At 39.2% G+C, this 20,830-nt stretch overlaps 1 protein-coding gene across 4 annotated transcripts in view; it reads right to left on the bottom strand.

Moving 5' to 3' along the window:
- Positions 1-107: 107 nt before the first annotated feature.
- LOC122538152 (serine-rich adhesin for platelets-like) overlaps positions 108-20,830 on the bottom strand; it is a 59,906-nt gene continuing 39,183 nt past the window's right edge. For 3 of the 4 annotated variants that reach the window (XM_043671972.1, XM_043671974.1, XM_043671973.1), the window contains 5 exons: positions 9,616-9,677; positions 9,274-9,397; positions 7,772-7,928; positions 6,364-7,012; positions 108-6,228 (listed from right to left, as the gene is read on the bottom strand). In XM_043671972.1, the coding sequence (XP_043527907.1) occupies positions 2,323-6,228; positions 6,364-7,012; positions 7,772-7,928; positions 9,274-9,397; positions 9,616-9,677 (4,898 nt within the window). In that variant the 3' untranslated portion in view covers positions 108-2,322. The remainder of the gene's footprint in view (positions 6,229-6,363; positions 7,013-7,771; positions 7,929-9,273; positions 9,398-9,615; positions 9,678-20,830) is intronic. The other variant, XM_043671975.1, reaches the window with a different exon arrangement.

The following is a 20,830-nucleotide window of genomic DNA, read 5'->3' as shown; positions in this document are numbered from 1 at the left end:
ATATGTATTTATCACAATAGATATAAGATCTCGCATGCACTGTTAAATGTATTTTAATGGATTCAAAAATGTCGGAGAGGACGTTTATCAATGAGAAATAAATAAAATTTAATTTCTCACGTGTTTTATTACTTTTGACTACAATAACATTGCGATACCGTGGCTTGAAAAATGAATATATTTACAATCGTTAAAATTACCTATACGAAAATTATACATTTCAACGAATTTAATTATTTCCAGCTAGCTCCTCCTTCATTCGACGATCGAAATATTTAAGAACAAAGATTAGTGCTGCGATGAATATTTATCGAAGGAGAGACTTTCGTTTTTATTAAGAGTAATCCTTCGATACGAAAAATATCAAAGTGGAGAGAGAAAAATTAATTAAGACATTCTAAATCGATAAAAATAAATAAAGGGAAATGAAATAATCGTGCAGATGGACGAAAAAGTGATTGCACGTAGTGTACAATTATTATTAACACAGTACAGGACTTCTTACATCGACAACGTGTTATTCTACAAAGGGACACAGGATATTTACAGAAACCTTCGAGTACACACGTTTCGAAAACCTTCTACACACTTATCGGTTCACGATTAATCTATCTAAAAAAAAAAAAAAAAGAAATTGCTAGAAACTGCAGCGGGATAAGTTTACATGTAAAAATAGATATATTTATAATATATGTATATATGGATTCTATTTATACATTTATTTGCAGACTGCGAACGTTTACGAAAATTTATAGATATTTCATGAATTAAAAGAATAGTTCGCACGCTTATAGAATTTCTTTATTTGATTTAATCAGTACTAAAAGAATTTCACAACGTCTTAAACAATATGACATGCGTAGAGCATTCTCAAGTTCAAATACAAGAATAATTTTTTGAAATTAAATCAATTTTCTTTCAAGTAGATTCCAAAGTAAATTTCTCTTTTTTTAAATTTCGCATGAACGCGTAAAAATCCGCAGTCCGTGTATTAGTATCGATAGGAAATTTCGACTGAAGGGGCTAAAAAGGACGAAAATCTAAGGATTTCTACAAATTTAGATAAATTTGTAAAGACGGAATAATTTCTAAGAGATTATCGCATTGATGCAGCGATTCGAGTATTTTTCAAGATTCTTTTCTTTAATTATTACTGTACATCCTCGTTAAACTACTCATGCAATTGCATCTAGCCAACTGATACGAATATTCGTTCGTAATTTGTTGAGCAATGCGCGACAGAATTATTGCTGTATCGCTAGAGGGAATATTCCATCGACGATTGTATCGATGCAAAGTAGGAACAGACGTAATTCGCTCTTTTGACTAAAGAAAGTCGACAGGGGCCTTGACTATCGAATCTTCTATAAATCGTCGCGAGTAAGATTCTCAGCCTAGAAAATGTACTCGCGCAATTTTTCTGTTGGCAAATGACAGTGCAAACTATGATTGTTTACATTCTTTCGATATTTGGACACTGGAGTGTTGTTAAGTTTAATTTTATATCTTTTTACAAGGATTGCTTCGTTGATAAATTATTTTTTTAATGACCGAATGAATATAAAAATAATTGCAATAAAGATTAGTCAGTTTTAAAAAATTTACATTTTAATTTTCTACCTAAAATATATTAATAAATTATTTGTCAAAGTTAGTATGTATATGGAAGGGTACTAATTTTAAGAAATTTTAAATCTTTTTTAAATCTTTATGGAAAAGAAGTTATTAAAAAATGAAAGAACACTGCAATATCCAAGTATCGACAAAGCAATTCTACTTCATCGATTTTCAATAACTGAAATACTTCTTTATCGATTAACTGAATTGACCTGTTTTATCGATTTTCAATTGCCGTTCCGCTTCATTGATCAAATAATCTACTTTATCAACAAAGCGATAATCAATATCGAATCAATAGATCATTCAAGGCTGCGTCAGGACTACATCCCCACACTCACTTTCGTTATTTTAATTTTATAAAATTAAAATTATAATTGATGAAAAATTCTGCAAAGTAGATGCAGCACTGTCATTTCAACAATAAATTCTCTTAAAATCCATCTTCCCTGCGAGCTGCTTATTCGAACAATCTCGAGCATATTAATTTTAATAAGTGTGAATCCATTGTCGTCATGTACAGGGGTTATGGCAAATGTTGAGGGGGAAAAGGCGTATTGTCCACTTTCGGGAATACGCCCTTTATTAACAATATACATAAATATACACTAAGGGAGGAGATTCAACAATTACCAAAATCAATGTTGCTAGCAGCCACAAAGACAGAACGAACAGATTCCCCTTAAAATCCCGATTCACCACTCTTTACCACTCCCTTTTCAGACAACCTTCATTCCTAGCATCGTGGCGACAGCTCTGGCTCTCCTCGTCGAACGCAGTGCCCTCCTCGCACACGAACCGAAAATCTAGCACCTGCCTCGAAGTGAACCCAGGAGAGCAATAGTGAAACAACCTACAGTCTCTGGTGTCACCGTAGAAACGATACATCTCCTTCTCCAGGCAATTGAAACCGCCTTGTCTCTTCAACATCGCCAGATTTCGGCTCAAGGATCTCACCGTAGTCGATTCCACCTCTTCAACTCGTCTAGTTGTGGCTTCTGAAGTGGACGTCGCCTCGGAAATTGGCATGCTCACAGCATCCTCTGTCACTTTATCTTCCAAGACCTGGTCCATGATTTTGGTAGACGAAGCAATCGATGTTTCTTCCTCTGTGGTGGATCTGACAGTAGTGGAGGATGATTCTTCGGGACGATCAGGCGTCAGACCCATCGGCAAAGACGTTGTACTGACAATTTCTAGGTCCACCAAAGTGAAACTCTGAGGACTCGTTGGTTTCGCAGGCTCTGTGCTGGAAAAATCGGCTTCCTTCGCCGATTTCTCAACAGCAGAGGCAAGGGTTGATAGTCTGGAAACTGGATAAGGCGTGAAACCCTCTTCTTCGTTCTGTTTTACGTTCGACGGAGACTTTTGTTCACTTGGACTGGGATCCTGGTCGTCTTTGCTATTCACAGGAGCTTGGATCTTTGCCTCCGACTCGTTCAGAGGCTTCAGTTTGTTGTCTAATGTGTTCTCTTCGCTTCTGCTGGCCTCAGTGGTAGTCGTCAATGCTTCTGTAGTCATTGCCTCCACAGTTTCCGTCGAATCCTCCTCCGTGATCGTCGTGATAGCCATGGTAGTAGTTGATTTTCGAGCTAATAACGTGAACTTCCTGATCACTGGTTTGGGTGCTAGGTCGTTGTACGATTTGGGTGGCTTGGCTGGCTTGGGATTTAACAAACTCAATCTGGGTTTGATGATCACAGGGTTCGGAGTCGTCGTTGGAGGAATGTAATTGTAATTCTTCCGAGCTAAGATTGGTTTGAACAGTTTCGGAGGCGTGGAACGAACCGTTGTAGTAGTTGTTGTCGTAGTTTCTTCAGTCGCCTCTGTTAAATCTGTCTTCTCTGTGTCAGATTCTTCTGTTGGGCTATCAGTCCCCTCGGTCTGATCCTTCTGAGACTCCGTGCTGGTTTCCGGCTCGTCTTCTTTAGTTTCTTTCTTGGTATCCTCTGTCTTACCGTCAGCTAACATCTCTTTGTTAGGTTTCTCCTCACTCAGATTGTTAGAGTTCGAAGGATCGCGTTCTTTGTAGTTGTCAGGCTCGTAATTGTCATCCACATAATCGTGGGCTATATTCTCGATGGATTCTGAAGATCCTCTGACCTCGTCTAATACGTCCTCCTTCTTATCTTTCGGCAACTCGTCGGTGAATTTGAGAATCCCTTCGGTGCTTTCCTCTTGGTCGCTCAAAACTGAACCCTCGTCCTCGTCGTGTTCCTCGAGATTCCTTTCTTCGGAGCTTGGAGTTTCCTCAGACGTTAGGTGTTCCGAGGAAACAGTGGCGTCTTCGGAGCTACCAGAATCTCTGTAGTCGCTGTCTGCGCCCATTTCGTACGTACTTTCGTAGGATGCTTCGGTAGACTCGCGGTATTCCATGGAAACTTCCTCAGAACTTGTCTCTTCACTCTTCGCCGTGGAGTATTCCTCTTCCCCGTTTTCGGTTTCCTTGGGTCTGTCCTGTTCGCGAGAGGACACTTCCTTCGATGAATCCTCAGCCTTTGCACTCTCTTCTTTGCGAGAATTTTCGATCGTTTCATCGTTGTCTTCCCGAGAATCTTCGTTACTGAAGCCTGTTGTTGATTCATCTTCCACAGTATCGCGCTCCACCTCGGATTCTTCTCTGTGATATGTCTTCTCTTCTTCAGAAAGATTCTTCTTGGGAACTTCAGCGACTTTCTCTTCATCCAAGCTTGGAACACTCGTTTCCTTTTCATCCTCCGCGATTCCCCCGAGTCTCAACGATTTCTCTTCGTCCTTTCCCAGAGATCCAGATTGTTTCTGCAGTGTCTCGTATTCGTTGGCCTCGCCCTTTCGATTCTCTTTCCCTGAATCGTGGTCCTTACCAGTCTGAATGTTCTTCGCGTAGCTGTCGCGAGCGTTCACAGCTCTGATATCGATCTCCTTCGAGGTTTGCGACTCTGGTTCGTCGAATATGCGCTTGTCAATCTGCCCGGAGTCGGAATTCGCCGTTACCGCTGCTGTTTCTACTTTCTGGCCCAAGATCGGTTCGTTGCTTTCAACTTTAATCTCCTTTCTCCTCGAAGAGATCTTTCCTCGGGAATTTCTGACCCTGGAACTTTTTCTTCTCGCAGCTGGCTTCCGTTCCTTGGTCTTTCTTCTTTCCTCTTCCCGACTCTTTTCACCGTTATCGTTCTTCGATTCAGATTGTCCTCTATCTTTCACAGCATCATCGACGTGTTTCGAGCTCTCAGAGTCCTGTTTATCCATGGAGTCTACTCCAATGATCTCTTCGGTCGTGGAAATAGTTGGAATCTCCGTAGAAACTTGTCTCTTCTCAGTCGAACTTGAAACTCCTCCATCGCTTTTGGACGTCAACTTCGTATGCTCGTTTGAATCGACAATAACAACATCCAACGCTCCTTCTGGCTTCTCGCGTTTAGAATCCGACTCGTGTTCATCGTTAGATTTGTCTCTCGCGTCGGAGGGACGTTCTTTCTCGTCCTTAAGATCCTTCGAGTCTGACTCTACGTTCTTCGTCCCATCGGTGTCGATGTATTCCTCAGCATCAGACTCCTTGGTATCTGTTCTCAAGGGAATTTCAAAACCTCTCGACTGCTTGGTTCTACTCTCCTCGACGCCGTCCTCTTCGTAGTCCCTCGCCTTGAAATTCTTCGAGGCCTTCGTCTCCAGGTCTTCCAGCGAATCTCTTCTCAGACTGTTCCTCTCGGCGTCAGAGCCAATCCCCTGAAGCCTGCTTCCCTCGAACACGCTTCTTATAGCATCCTCCGTGAAGTCTCCACCGAAGAGAATATCCCTGAACCTCATCAGACTGTCTCTGATCGAGGGAAAACTCTGACTCCGGCTCTCGGCTGTTGCCTGTTCGTCGCGTTTCCCCTTCGAGTCTCCAGCGTAGACGAAAGAGACCATGGAACTCTTGGTCTGGCCGACAGACCTTCTAAACCTCGAGGGCGGTGTTCCAAATCCATCGGTTTCCCTCTTTCTGTCAGAAGTACCAAGAGACTCTCCACCGTAGAGAAATGGAACTACGAAACTTCCAGCCTGACCAACGGATCTTCTAAATCTCAAAACTCTCCTGGACTCTTCGGCTCCTCCGTCGGACAGCCTTCTGCTGTTCCTGATCTTGGGAACGTCTCTGTAGAATGGATCGAAGGACTCGTCTCCCTCTTTGTAGTCGTCGTAACTGGCTGGAATCGTTGGTAGAGGGAGAGTGACTAGCTGGGTCGTGTTCAACGGTCTGCCAGACTCGTCGCTGACGCTCGCTTTGGCTGTCACGATGACCCTGGACTGAGATGGCAGAAGAGACGATGGATTCTGGACTATCCTTTGAAGATCCGGTGGTGGTAGATTGATGGTGATCTGGTGGGGCTTCAGCTGAGGGATCTGCACAGGGGGTAACACGTGTATGTGCGTTTGAGCGACCTGCTCGCTGGTGGACTGAGAGGCCTGCGGCGGTTTCGAGGAGGTTCTCGGTGTTGGATAGAAGGATCTCACCGTGGTTTCGTCGGGAGTTGGAGTAGGGAGGAAGTTGCCCGAGATCCTCGACTGCGAGCTCTGGCTGCTCGTTTTCGTTTGCACCGAGTGCGATGACTCTGAGTGCGCTGGCACCGTGGATATCGTTAATTTCGAGACCTGGAAAGAACAGATTAGATTATTTAGAATACCAGAGATTTTGAAACCAGAGAAGAGATCAAACTTGCAATACTGCGAGATTGTAGAATCATTTTTAAAGGAAAAACAGGAGAAAAGAAAGAAACACCAATTCACCTTTCCCTTGTTGGTCTCCAGAGACCTAATACTCTGCTCCCCGTTCTCTCTGTAATCCGAGGTCTCTCTAGGATTGTTACTATGAATGAACTGCTCCGTGGTGCTGGCGATTCCGTGATTGTGAAAAATCGGATTTATCAACGCCGGGCTGTTCCCGGCGCTGTTCAACAACGTCTGGATGGTGGAGGACGTCGCGTGGAACAGCGGCGCCGCCGTCGAAGGTTCGTTGTGAATGATCTGCGGCGTCGAGGTCGAGCTAAATCGGATCTGATGGTGCACCTGAGGTGGCTGAACGGTCGTGGAACTGACACCCTGATTGCTGAACAACTGATAAGAGGTCGCCTGTTGATTGTTCGTCCTCTCGCCGTTGTGGAAAATGTACTGGTGATGGTAGCCGCCGTTTTTATCGTCGTAGAGGGACTTGGATTGACTCGTGTGAACGTGAGGGAACGGTGGCTGAGGCTGGAAGTGTTGCGGATAGCCAGCCGGGTGGGTGAAGGAACCGGAGGATGGCGTGGTGGAGGGTTTGCTTGGTTTCGAGGTGGTTGTCGAGGTTGTGGTTGTTGTCGTGGGTCGTGCCGACGTGGTTCGTTGATGGTCGTCGATGGAGTCCGATTGGTCGACGTCCTCCTCGCTGTTCTCGTGCAAACTGCAAACAGAAATAGCGTTCGAAGATTGTAAAAACTTATTTTAAATGTAGGAAGTTTTTGTTCTTCGTGATTTTAGATTAAGAAAGGAAATTGTTCAAGAGATAGCACACGACATGGGAAATGGCAGCAAGTGAGGGGCGATTGATCGAAAAATCGTTGATACACGCAATCACCACGCCCCGCGATCCTGTATCACGCGATCTACGTAAGTAAAACCTGTCGGGTGCTATGTGAACTAATGCGGACCTTTGGTCCTTACGAAATCGTATATATCTGATATAGGTGAACGTCCAGGTAGTGGCAAGCGAAACATTTCGTACGCGACAGGTGAACCAAGTGGCGACAATAATTATTTTCAGCGACTGAATTCCAGTTCGTGAACGTGTCCTGTCTCGCGAATCACGGATATAGAAATCTGTAGAGAGGCGGGGAACGCGTTGCATGCTGAACTTGTTTTCGATATAATGGATCTGATAGTGGCACATACATACGTGTTATTTAATGAGGAAACTTTCAATCTTTTTAATTGAAACAGGAAGGTGGAAATTACATTTCTCTCTCTCTCTCTTTTCTTTGGAAAGTAGACGATAGTTAATTTTAATACTACGAGGAATCTACTGGATTAATATCTAGCTTCTCAGACACCAAGTGATTAATTGCCAAGCCGCGAGTTTCAGTAAATTAAATTATATTTCAATTAGTTTATCACCAAGTCAGGTTTGATCGATTAAGTCGATTGACTGAATTTATTACTGCACCTGAGTGTGACGGCGTTGTTCCCATAGAGTTCCAAGTTCAGGTTGTAGAATCGTTCGCTCTTGCTGCAGTCGACCTCGTCCACCCTCTCGCAAACCCTGGTTTCCTGATCGAAGACCGTCCCGTTCAAACAGAGGAACTTTATGTCCATGATCTCGTCTGAAACCAAGTCTCGTTGTGAAGGACAGATTCGTTATTCGGGGATACTCTTCTGGGTCACGGTTTTCGGGACGTTTCCACGTCTCGTGAATTACTCGAAAATGATTAGTGTCATCGTCGTTACGTTATTGTACGTAAAATTTGCAAAATAAATTTATTCTCGGACGTATTAGGTGAATAAAGTGTACATCGTTTGAAAAAGGAGGAAAATTACTTGGCAACGCTTCTATAAAAATTGCACCGCAATATATAAAAATATATAAAAAGATAATTCAAAATATATATAGATAAATAAAAATAAATAAAAATATATATAAATATATATAAATATATAATAATATTAAAAAATAAATAAAAATATATATAAATAAAAATAAATAAAAATAGATGTAAATATATATAAATACATAAAAATATTAAAAAATAAATAAAAATATATGTAGATAAATAAAAATAAATAAAAATATATATAAATATATAAAAATATTAAAAAATAAATAAAAATATAAATAGATAAATAAAAATAAATAAAAATATATATAGATAAATAAAAATAAATAAAAATAAATAAAAATATATAACAATATATAAAAATATCTCATCTCGTATCAACAAAGATCAATGTGGAATGAAAAAATTTCCAAATATCATTCATAAGAGGTTGAAAAGATGAGACAATGATAATAAAGAGAGATGGAAGATAGGAGACGTGACGTTTACCGAAGATACTCAGCCAAAGGTTAGACGATTCGATTCGATTCGATTCGATTCGACTCCTCGTGACGAGTCGAAGCCAGACGTTCCCGACTTAGGTCAGTAAACGTTCCTCGACGACCGTGACATTCTCTTCCTAGTGATCTCTCGATCGATTACAAAACTTGGATCAAGCGCTAGGCCCTCGGGGCGGGCCTCTCTCCGATCCAACGATCGATCGATCGATCGATTTGTTTAGCGCTCGCTAAGTCTGAGTGCTCGTTTCTGTTTGACGTTAACATGTAATTATCGGCTTCTAATTGTCACAGCAAATGAACGATGAAGTCGATCGATTGCCTTGGGGAGTCTGTTTTAAATGAATCGGTCGTTTCGCTTCCGAAGATTTAGCGTCGATCGGGACACGTTTGGTGAGATTGGTGAGGCGAGAAAGCAATTCGGATTAATTAGTTGAGTCTTTAGGGGACATCTTTCTTTCTTTTGCAAATCGAGAAAATCAAATTTAGAAATCTAACTTAAGATATTCCTTGCATCATTGATATTATTTAATTTAGTTTGAGAATTCTTTTTACGAGAGAATTATGTCTTTCGCCTTGAGTGTGGTAAGATCGCAACAGAGATATTACTGAATTACCTTTTTGACCGATGGTGCACACGTGGAACATTTGACATCCGGCTTCAACGTCCGCGTAATATCCGCCGATCACCTTTCCCTGACACGAGAAATTCGTCTCTGGCAGGTTGTCGAAGTCCAAATACTTCCAAAAAAAAAAAAAAAATAGTAAGAAACCGCGTAATTATTTTAATAATACTGTAACAATATGTATATATGATCCACGCGTTATACAAATGCGCAACAAAATTCGAAGTAAAGGAAAAGGAAATTTCATTCGTACCTCCTTTTCTGAAACTACTTCACTACTTCTGTGCAATATTATGTTTTCAATTGTATTATTAAAACGAATTGAATACTCACGCCAGGTTCCCCCGCGCTGCATAACAAGGAGCCATGCTGGAGGTTGAGGATCGACAATAAAACTGCAACAGAAACGAACCAATTACAGAGAACGTACTTGGCATCTGTCCCTTCAGTAACATGCTAATGAAAAATACGAATCTGTCTCGGGGCGTTTAATCTACGGAAAAGGAAAGACAGGAGAAGTGTTGTAAAGAGTAAAGAGTAAAAAAAAGTGTCACAGGCGAGAGTGAAAATAAGTTTCAATTTTTATCAAGGAGAAACGGCGCGAGGATAATTTATTTAGATTAATCTTATACGAGCTTGCGTAATTCTTCTACCTGTTACACCAGTTACAGTTATAATTACGAGCAACTATCGACACGCGCGTCTAGGTCGTTGCTTTCCAATATTCTGTACGAGTTTCTTTGAAAAAATTCCGTCTGTTTCCAGCTAAGCACTGAGCCTAACCAGCACTGAAATATTAAACGTGGAAATGGAACTTCAAGTAGCAGAAACTTCCAAATATCTGAGTCAGGAATCCACGAAAATCTTAAATTTTCGAGCGTGAATTTCTAAGAATGGAAATACGAAAGATTATCTAATTTCCTTTTATTCGTTTTGCAAAGTAATCGGTAAGAAAACAGTATCGCCTGCGTGTCAAAGCGAAGAGTGGCGAAGAAATGGATTTCAGTATCACTCGTTAGATTGATTTCGATCCTTTGCCCTCAGACTCGAAGAAATGATTATTAAATAAAACAGAATGTCGCGGCGGAGAGAATCGATCGAGTGATCGAGTGGCCAATTGTAGGCCGAGGTCATCCGGTGTGTACGCGGGCCATCCAATCAGAAACGTCCCCGGATCTCACGCGAATCTAATATTCGTGATCGAGGTCTTTTGCATAGCTGCGATCCATTTTCTAGTGTGCGTCGAGCTCGATCCGGGAACGGAAATCTTTGGATAGTTAATTCACGATCGCAATGTCCCGTGACTTTACACGTTCATGTATTTCAGAAATGTTTGAAATTTATATATTTTAGAAATTCGAAAATTTCACGACAGTGAAATTTATAATATTAGTCCTTGTATTTATAAATGAAATTTCTACCAATCGCATAATGATTACTAGTGATGTAAAATCTACATCGCAACGCATCCAAGCTTTGCTTGTCAATTTGTTAAACATGGAAATCATTAAAATTTTGCTAGGAAATCATCCAGATGTAATAAAGTATAATTTTAGTTAAGAATTTAAGTTAAGAATACAATTTTATTTGAGTATAATTTCCTTTTCATTTATAAATATACTAAGAATTTAAAAAAAAAAAGCTAGTGTGCATGTACCACGTACAAGTACGTTGTAGAATGATTGTGATGTAAGGTGAAATTAAGGGGACTCCATTGGAAATGATTAAGCAAAATTGCAGTAGATTTAGGTACATTATGTTATTAAAATTGAGAAAGATCGTTCGGGCAATTTTTTTCGAACATTTGGACGTAGATAGATGACGAATGCAAAAAGTGAATGTACATATATTTAAAAAAGTTACAATGACGCAAGCATACCGTAGCCAATATTACACAATACACGTACATAATTAAGAGATTGGGGAAGTTTTGTAATTTGTTTTTTTTTTTTTTTTTTTTAACAAGAAGAAAGGTATAACTTTTGAAGATAGAAATCTGCGACCAATAAATCTTTTTCCAAAAGAAAAAGTAGGAAACTCTAGACTTTCTATTATAATGCTATTTACGTTGAGAGGACGATTCATCGAATTTTGGTTTCTACGATGGAATTCTGCCATGTGGGACCACACGCTTTCCATTTCTTCTTCCTTTCCCTTCCCACACAATATATATGTATATATCCAATTATACTACTATATACGATACATCTACTTTGACGTGGACGTTTAAAAATTTGTCTCGCTCCTTTTTTTTAAGTATGTCATTGATCTGCCTTGTTATTTCAGATGTAACAAACAAATACTCATTTGCAACACGAAATACACTAATGACGTAACTGAAAATAATTTCTCTTCAACCTACATATCAGTTGATAATTTTTTACCAAATTGAAATATTTATTACTTTCCAATCTATACGTTTTATATTCAAAATACGGAAATATAAGTTAAAAATAAATCGATAAATCAAGAATATAAGTTAAAAATAAATCAATAATTGACAGATAGTATCACATTAAATTTTATGATTAAAAGAGTGAGTATAATGAAAAGAAAATATCGGCAGTTATTAAGACTTTCAATACTGACGAGAGTATATTAGCATAATGCGCGAAAACACGCAGACGAAAACGATAGATATTTTTCCCAGGCTCTCGCTTCTAAACGCGATGATCGTTCTTTCATCTCTAGAAAGCTGCGCGCAGTTATTAATGACATTGCCTACGGTGAAATTGACGGAAACCCCAGTCACGTGACATAATCAGAAATGTCCGACTAAAAGGTCAACGAATTATCGAAGAAGAGGCTTCAGAACATCAGGCAAAAATATCGATTCCCTATCGTCTTTATACTCTATTCGTTTTTCGTAATCATTTGTTTTATTAGTGAAACTCGCTGGAAATCTTCCATCCGACGTGAGTACTGAATCGACCCACACATTCATTTTTAAACGATTAAGATCAAGATTAACGTTCAAGAGTTGAAATCAATCATTTCGTTTTATCCAATGTTCAAACACCACACGCAGACAAACGCTGAAATAGATGATACATCAATTAGTAGATACACTCCGTCTCTGTAAACGTCCTGCGTAAACCATCAGTGTCTTCAATCATGTACACCATGTCAGAAATAAGCGAGATCACACGTTCCACTTTCCGAGCGCTTCGCTCAATTTCGTTATCGAATCGGCAGATACCGTCTGACTGCAGATTATTTTGTTTATAAAGTTTATTCTGTAGTTTTAAATTTTAATTTTATTAAAATTTAATATTAAATAAAATTTAACTTTATTTACTTTGATATTAAATAAAATTTAACTTTATTTAATTTAATATTAAATAAAATCTAATTTAATCTAATTTAATATTAAATAAAATCTAATTTAATCTAATTTAATATTAAATAAAATTTAATTTTATTTACTTTAATATTAAATAAAATCTAATTTAATCTAATTTAATATTAAATAAAATCTAATTTAATCTAATTTAATATTAAATAAAATTTAATTTTATTTACTTTAATATTAAATAAAATTTAACTTTATTTAATTTAATATTAAATAAAATCAAATTAAATTAATTAAATTTTATTTAATATTAAAAGTTAATTTTATTTAATTCTAGTTTTAGTTAATTAAAGTTTTAGTTTGGATTTAGTTTTAAATCTTTCAGTATTTTTCATAGATAAAATATTGTTTCATAGTTCAATTAATTATTCTCAAACTTCTTCTTTGGGTGCTTCTTCATTCTAAAAAATTCTCGCGTTCCGTTTGTCAAACGAAATGTGAAAATTCGTTTCCCCTTTTTTTTCGCCTTTCGTTCTTCCATGTTAAATATTCTTGAACATTATCGCGAGCCAGTGAACTCGCTGTCTATTTATCGAGAAATAATTGAACGCGAGGAGGACGAGACAGGAATCCTAGGATCGTTACCGCTCGCGTCATCGACATCTTTCATAATCCCTCTCGTCCACGTCCACGTTCGCGTAATTTATCTGCCATTCAGATTCCAATCGTTGAGTTCGTTAATCGAAAACTCTTACACACAATGTACGTACACGCTCGCTTCTTCCACTCTCACTCTCTCACTCTCTCATTTCGCTTCCAATTTTTTTTCTTTCTTCTCTTTTCCCCCCTTTTTTTTCTCCTTTCCGCGCCTCCATCTCTGTTTATCTTTCTGCAATGCGGTAGCATGATTGGACGAGTCAGTGATATAATCCCTTCAGCATGTAACGCCTGTGTGAATCTCGTGACATTTAGATCTGCCAACTTGGCCGACCCGATGCTCGTCTTCGCGGGACAAGTTCCTGACAAGTCCGATACCTTCGACTGGAATGCCAGACAGGTTCGATGTAATAAGGGGCACGCGTGGCGCCATTATTTCAATCGATGATTTCGATTCAGGTGCGGTTGGGTGCGTTCAGTGATTCACTGCGGGACTCGGGACTCGTTTGTTTGCACGCGTTTGACGTGAATCTATCTCGCAGAGGAAATGATTTAACCGAGTTAATCTGCTTTAACTTCAACTTTTGTCTCTATGTATGAATGAATGAAACCTTTTCCCCCTGTATAAATAAATATGATCAAACGTTGATCGCCCTTTGACGAAAAGAAAGAAAAAAGAAAAACTTCAGATTCGTTATTCAGGGATACTCTTCTGGGCGTCTCGTGAATTACTCGAAAATGATTGGTGTCATCGTCGTTGCGATATCGTACGTAAAATTTGCAAAATAAATTTGTTCTCGAACTTTACTAGGTGAATAAAGTGCACATTGTTTGAAAAAGAGGAAAATTACTTGGCAACACTTCTATAAAAATTGCACCACAATATAAAAATATATAAAATATAAAATATAAAATATAAAAATATAAAAATATAAAATATAAAATATAAAATATAAAAATATAAAATATAAAATATAAAAATATAAAAATATATAAAATATAAAATATAAAATATATAAAAAAATAATAAATAAAAATATATATAAATATATAAAAATATATAAAAGTATATATAAATATGTAAAAATATAAATAAAAATATATATAAATATATAAAAAAAATTAAAAAATGACGCCAGGTCTACGAATAATTTTGTGGACAATTTCATTTTTATTTGTAATCCAAAGCAAGCTAAAGGGAACTTTCGTCGTTGAGCAAAGTATCGAGCAAGCCCGTTAATCAACCTGTTAATTCGGTAGTCAGACCCTAGGCAGACCTTTTCCCTGCCACCTCGCCTCAATTCTCGTTTCTCAATGTTTAATTGTGCCATTGTTGATCTTCGAATCGCCACGGGTACTAATTGTTTTGTTCGTTTGATAATTCGTGGGAAAATCGATTGTTTCTGGCGGCCACGACTCCAAATAATCGTTCCGATTCGCACGTTCTCCCATCGATTGTATAATTCGATTATCCGTTTCGCAAATTATCGCCAATTTTCATCCTTCGCTTTTATAATTGTGAAATTAAAGAAAAAAAGAAAACAGAGAATATATTATAAAATTTTATTGAATCACGAAAGAAAGAAATTTTATAATTTATTTATCCATCCATTCGACGGACGAAAATTTTTATTGATGTTTCCATCATTTCCTCGGCAAGATGCCAGTGAGATAATGAACGAAAGTGGCACGATTTCATGGTGATTTATGGTAATTATTGGTAAATAATTAAATTCATATCAGGAGCCGAAATGATTGCACATTGATAGAGATTTCCCATGATTATTATATCGTGCGTTTGCCGCTATATTTCCCCGGCGTTATTTTAATTACAGCACGAATCGAGTGGCTCGTTTTCATAAATTGAGGCTCGTTAAACAAACGGAAGTCGTTTGTACACCCACACACACACGCTGGAAACTCTAGCCGAACGTATTTCCCATAGCTGCGCGAGATCATTCGGAAAATTAAACCGAATAATTTGCATGGTTTTGCGTAATCGTCGATTTCAGATAATTACTCGTCGCCCCGAGGAAGTCGTTGCATTTTCTGTGGCAGTATTGCCCCGCGGGACAATTCCAGTGAAACTAACAGCGATCCATCAGACAATCAGTGTCTCGAAAGTGTCTCGTTTCTTTATCTTTTTCGTTCCAATGTGATTCGTGAACGATGGGCCAAAATTTTGGACAGAAACGACAGCAAAAGTGTGTAGATTTAAAAACGAAATTTGACGACATGAACAAAAGTGAAATTCGGAATCGACGAAAATTTTCGTGAACGTGTGTTGACAAAGTTGCTCAAATACTGAAAAGAAAACTCTCAGTTCGAAGCGAAGTGAAAATCGCGCGTCTCTCCTCTCGCAATTAGAAAAGTTTATGGGGAAAAGAAAGGTTGGCGAAACAGAACAAGGTGAGACGAGACGAGACGAAAGATTATCGCAACAGTTACAACCATTACCGCGATATTATCGTTACAGTAGCGTCTCTGAAACGTTACTACATCCAGCAACGGGATTGCACAATGCTGCTCATCTCTCGAACGCTCTCCGCTCTCTGCTCGCGATCCGTTTTAATGAAGCTGCGATTTTTCCGACCCGAGCAATCTTCTTCTTTAAGATAATCACTCGGCAATTACAGTAACACAAGATCGCACAACTGTTGAAATTGTTTGCCGAGTAATTATCTCGCTATCCACTTCTTTCTCATTTCGTATTTCTTCCGTTTCTTTTCACTTTCGACGCTTTGACATTTGTTTTATCTTGTGTTTGGACATTTCTGGCAGTCGCTTCTTCATTTGCCAATTTCTCGCTCGTTCTCTCCCCTTTTTCGACGAATTTTTCGCGGGAAATGCCGATCCGCATAAATTGGCCAGAATTGCCCGGCAAATTTATAGGGATGTTTCGCGTTTGATTAACGTGGATCGAGAAATTACTGTTATTGGTGGAACTACCGTCTGCATCGTTGACGTAATTGGAACGCATAGTTCGCTAATTATACTCGAATTAACGGCTCGTTGTGGCTGATTGACTGCAGAAAGAACGATTCAATCTATCGAGCCTTCGATCCCTCTCTGTTAATCCTAATTTCGTGCTTCTTCGAACTTTACTCTCCCCTTATCTGATTCCTCCGTTCGCTTCGTTACTTTTCACAGTTTGGACGACGAATGAGAATAAAAAGAAATTTATCTTCACTCTGCTGTGTCTACTTGCGTGATTCAAATTCAACTGATATATATAATAAACTAAGATTAAAAGTTTCAAAATTCACCACGAGTAATTTCACGCTGTTTCCGGACGTTTCGTGCATTTTTACGTGCTACGTGCCGCTCGTCCGGCAAATTTCAACTGAATTGAGATTAGAATTTTCGAAATTTACCAAAATATATGATTTCAGCCCGTTCTGAATGTTTCGAAATTTGCAGAAATGTACATAATTTCAGACCGTTCTGAATATATTCTCACGTGTGACGTGCCTGTTTCTCAAAATCTCCAAAAAGTCCGTAGTCCCGGCTATTAATAACAACGCTGCTAATCCCGATACGTTTCCTCTTACGCGAGCAGCTCTTCAAAAAAAAAAAAAAAAAAAAAAACTCGAGAAGTCCTTGCAACCTCGAAAGACGTTCTCTCGAGGACGCTCAAGGAGGAGGAGGAGGAGGAGGAGGTGGAATCGGCTGAAAGTCAGCTGGTTTTATTAGAGTCGAAAGGGCAAAAGAGTGGCGCGCGCGGGTGTATTGTAGAATCACGTAAGAAGAGCACCTTTCACCTTCCCGATCGCGCGTACAGCCTGCATTTACACCGAATATCCCCGATTGCCGAACAAACATCCATAACGGACGATCTAGCTAGTTGGCTGGGTCTATCGATCCAGGAAACACGCTCTCTCCCAGACGATGCATACATCACCGATGAACCTTGCTTGCAATCACGGTGCCTCTTCGTTTATGAATTCTCTGACTGACATAATGAATAATTTTGAAAACTCACGACGCAGAGCCGTGGAGTAAAGAGTAGAAATTTACCGAGTCGTTTGGAATGCCGGAGGGACAGCAAAAGAGCGAAAAGTGAAAGAAATTTCGAACGACGTTGCTTTGCAGTTGACAGACCGAGGTGGAGAAAAAAGATACATATATATATATATATATATATATATATATATACCTTCGCCTAGGCTGTGAATTATCGCGAGACGCAAACGTAATTCCCGTGGGAATTTTTGAGCGAGGGCCCAAGAACAACGTCGATATTCTCGCCTCGGTGTTCTCGCGAGAGTACGGTTGGGTGAAAGTTTACAAAGGATGAGAATTCGGATGATGCTCGTGGAACGTCCTCATAAATATTTAACAGGGCCGGATGATCCCGGATGGATCCCACTCCTCTGTTTCTTTCTTTTAACGTTGAAATGTGTTTTGGTACCAAGCGCAGCAGCGACGAAAATCTTTCGGAAATATCCCGGAATTTCCTCTGTTCGAGTTGCGTGCCTTGGTTTGTACTTTATTTTGGGAAATAGGAAAAGAAGAAGTTTAGAACTATCGTGGAATTTTGGATCTCCGTGGGTTTTTGGAAACTCAAAGGGAAACAAGATGAAAGTTTGGAAAATCTTCGTTCGTTTCTCGAAGTGTTCTTCGAAGAACTTTCGCGGCTCCTCTTATTTGGAATTTCTACAATCCGCAATGATATATCCTTTCCGGTTGCACGGTAATCGCGGAAGAGAGAGAACAATGGGAACTCGACTATTCTAAATCGTCTCACATGCTTTCGTACGTCTTGGCCACTTGAGGAACAACTTTCCGCAGTAGATCGTCTACTATAAATAGAGCTTATTAGCATGATTATGTGTCCGGGCAATCAGACGTGGCTGGTTCTTGTTCGACAGAGTAGGCAGACAATGTCAATCCAGGTCAAATAGTTGAATCAACTGCCAGCCACGTTTCTGAAACAACGCCACTTCTCTCCATTTACATGTACATTTTCTCAAGTGTTATATCGCCTCAAGCGACTGTTTCTTTCCACTGAAATTCGTCCGGTTAATGTTGATGCTGATTCTCTCCTGAAGAATTTCCACGTTTCTTGAAAGATGTATAAAGACACATTTCTCAATTTCTTAAAAGTACAAAGACACACTTTCAAAAAAAAAAAAAAACATTCGAACGTTCTCCGTTTCTCAAAAATCATCCGTGGAGATTCCTCCGTTTGAAAGCACGCGAAAGCGCGCGAGAAATGACGGAGATGAAGAAGAAATGAAAAACTACGGACACGAGGCAAAGAATTTCTCTCCGCGAGCGCGAATTCCGCTGCACGCCGCGCCGGCTCGCTAAAAATCGCTACGCGTATCATAAGAAAAAGGAATAAAAAATCATTGCCATACCAGTTTCTAATGTCCGCTCGTAGGGGAGTTGATAAAACGAAAGCGGTATAGATATATATTTCACCGTTGGAACGTGCCGATCTCGATTTAACCGATCTACTTGCACTTCCAGCGGCGCAAACACGCGTGCTCCGCCAGCGATCTATCGATCTTTGCACGCGTTCCGCCGCGGATACACGTGAAAATCCATCGTGCTGCCACTTACTCGGTTTCGTAACGACCGTTTCGTGCGATCGCCGCCAGTGAGCTCGGGGTTTCCTGCTACACTTTTGCGCACGCCGGCGAGGAATTATACATTTCAGATGCGTGCACCATGTTTATACACTTTATGGAATTTTACTTGGATTCTACACCGTATATAAAGAGAAAAAAAGGCACGAATTTTTACTCGCGAGAGAATCTTCGAATCTTCAATGCTTGTTCAAGTATTGATTTTAGAATTAAAGAGTTCTTGGAAAGAAAGATTGAAGACGATTTGGAACATTGACGAAGTTTCAAAACTCTTCTTTCTTCCGCAATGAAGAAGCCTGATGAATCAAATAACCAATGCTGAAGGAAGTCACTAAATTATACTTATGTAGTTACTGTTCATATTTAAAAAATATGAAGATCTGTGGAGAAAATTGTCCTCTTCTTGCGAACAATTTGCAAGTGAAAAAAATAGATGGGATAGGAAAAATACATAAAATATATAAATACATAAAATGGGATACGAAAAAATACATAAAAAATATATAAATACATGAAATGTATAATGCACAAAATGTATAAAATGTATAAGATATCATGATTTTATCTACCAAAGGTAGAAATAATTACCAATTCGTCGTTCATTTATTGTTCCACTGGAAAATTTAATTATTGTTCATTTATTGTTCTGGCAAATTTAATCAAGAAATTGTTATCCGTATGAGCCTGAACGAGAGGTAAGATAAAAGCGAAACACAGCGTGCGGAGTTAGGGAAGAAATGTGGGGGCAGTGTAACTGGTGGCCTCGACTTCCGGTTTCAATCCGGACACGTCGTTCCCCGGGCCGTGTTTCCGTGGGTTTGTGGATTACGTGCGCCGGCGTGCGACGCTACGTGCCGGTTCATTATGCCCAAGAAAGCAAGAAACAGAGTCGAGAAGCGGAGTCATTGCTATTCGACGGCCGCCGCAGGAAACGGAAGTTCCCGATTATCCGCCAGACGCGACCAAGTATCCACGGATTGCCGCGTGTTCCGTCTTGTGCATAATTGCCGAACTGTCAACGCGGCGACGGTAGTTAAAAGAAAAAGAGAAAAAAAGAAAGATGAAGATAACATAACATACTTGTGTACTTCTCTTTGAGAAGTTGCTAGAATATTAAGGAGAACAATATTTGACGAATTGAATTTAAACGTTTAAAAGAATCTACGAACGGACAATCGTCGTGTAATAATTTAACAAATCATATTTTTGCGAGATCGATAGGTGCGGTTTAGACTTGCAAAGCAAGATGAAAAGAAGGTGATTCGGATTCTGACTTTTCTGACACATGTCGTCATCAGAGGCGCGTGCACAGGGACACGTGTCTGGTCACGCAAGCGCGTACGAAGCACGAGGGAGTTTCATTGAGAAGCAGAAAGATGAATGAGCCAAGGAAGCGGACGTCATTCGCGGATACTATCGATAACCATGCGAGTCCTTAAGAAATCCTCCACCGTCACGTACATCGCTCTCAAAGAAATTACTCTAGATAATACTGTTAGAAGCCTAAATTTTATACACTTGATGCAGATAAATTAAGAAATTGTAGAAAATTTACGTAAGCCACGTCGAATTTCTATTAATTTTGTGTATTGTATATCTATGAAAAATTTTACAAGATAAATGTAGAATATCACGAGTATAAAATATTTCTTCTATTGGAAATATTGTACTCATTGTTTATAATAACAAACATCGCGCCACAACGTTCGCGAATCGTGTTAACACGAGGAAAGTGTGGTACCAGAACACGTGAAAGGCTTGCAACGATTTGCGTTAATTATCGAAGAAAAGAAAAAAAGAAAGGAAAGCGAAAAAACAGGGGGGAAAAATAAGATCTGTTTCTCGATTATTAAAGCGCGTTCACTCGCGAGAGTTTATTATCTCCTTGGCCAGGAAATCGGATCGCTCGGGTTCCTTCCTGCATTTCCTTTCACGATCGAACCACCTCTTCTTTTACTCATTTATATTTCAATTCTCCTCCGAGCATCGTAGAATACAAAAAAAA

Source organism: Frieseomelitta varia, unplaced genomic scaffold (genome assembly GCF_011392965.1).
Source record: "Frieseomelitta varia isolate USP_RPSP 00005682 unplaced genomic scaffold, Fvar_1.2 scaffold_965, whole genome shotgun sequence".
In the NCBI taxonomy this organism is placed as follows: domain Eukaryota; kingdom Metazoa; phylum Arthropoda; class Insecta; order Hymenoptera; family Apidae; genus Frieseomelitta; species Frieseomelitta varia.
This window is presented reverse-complemented; position numbering and strand designations above follow the sequence as displayed.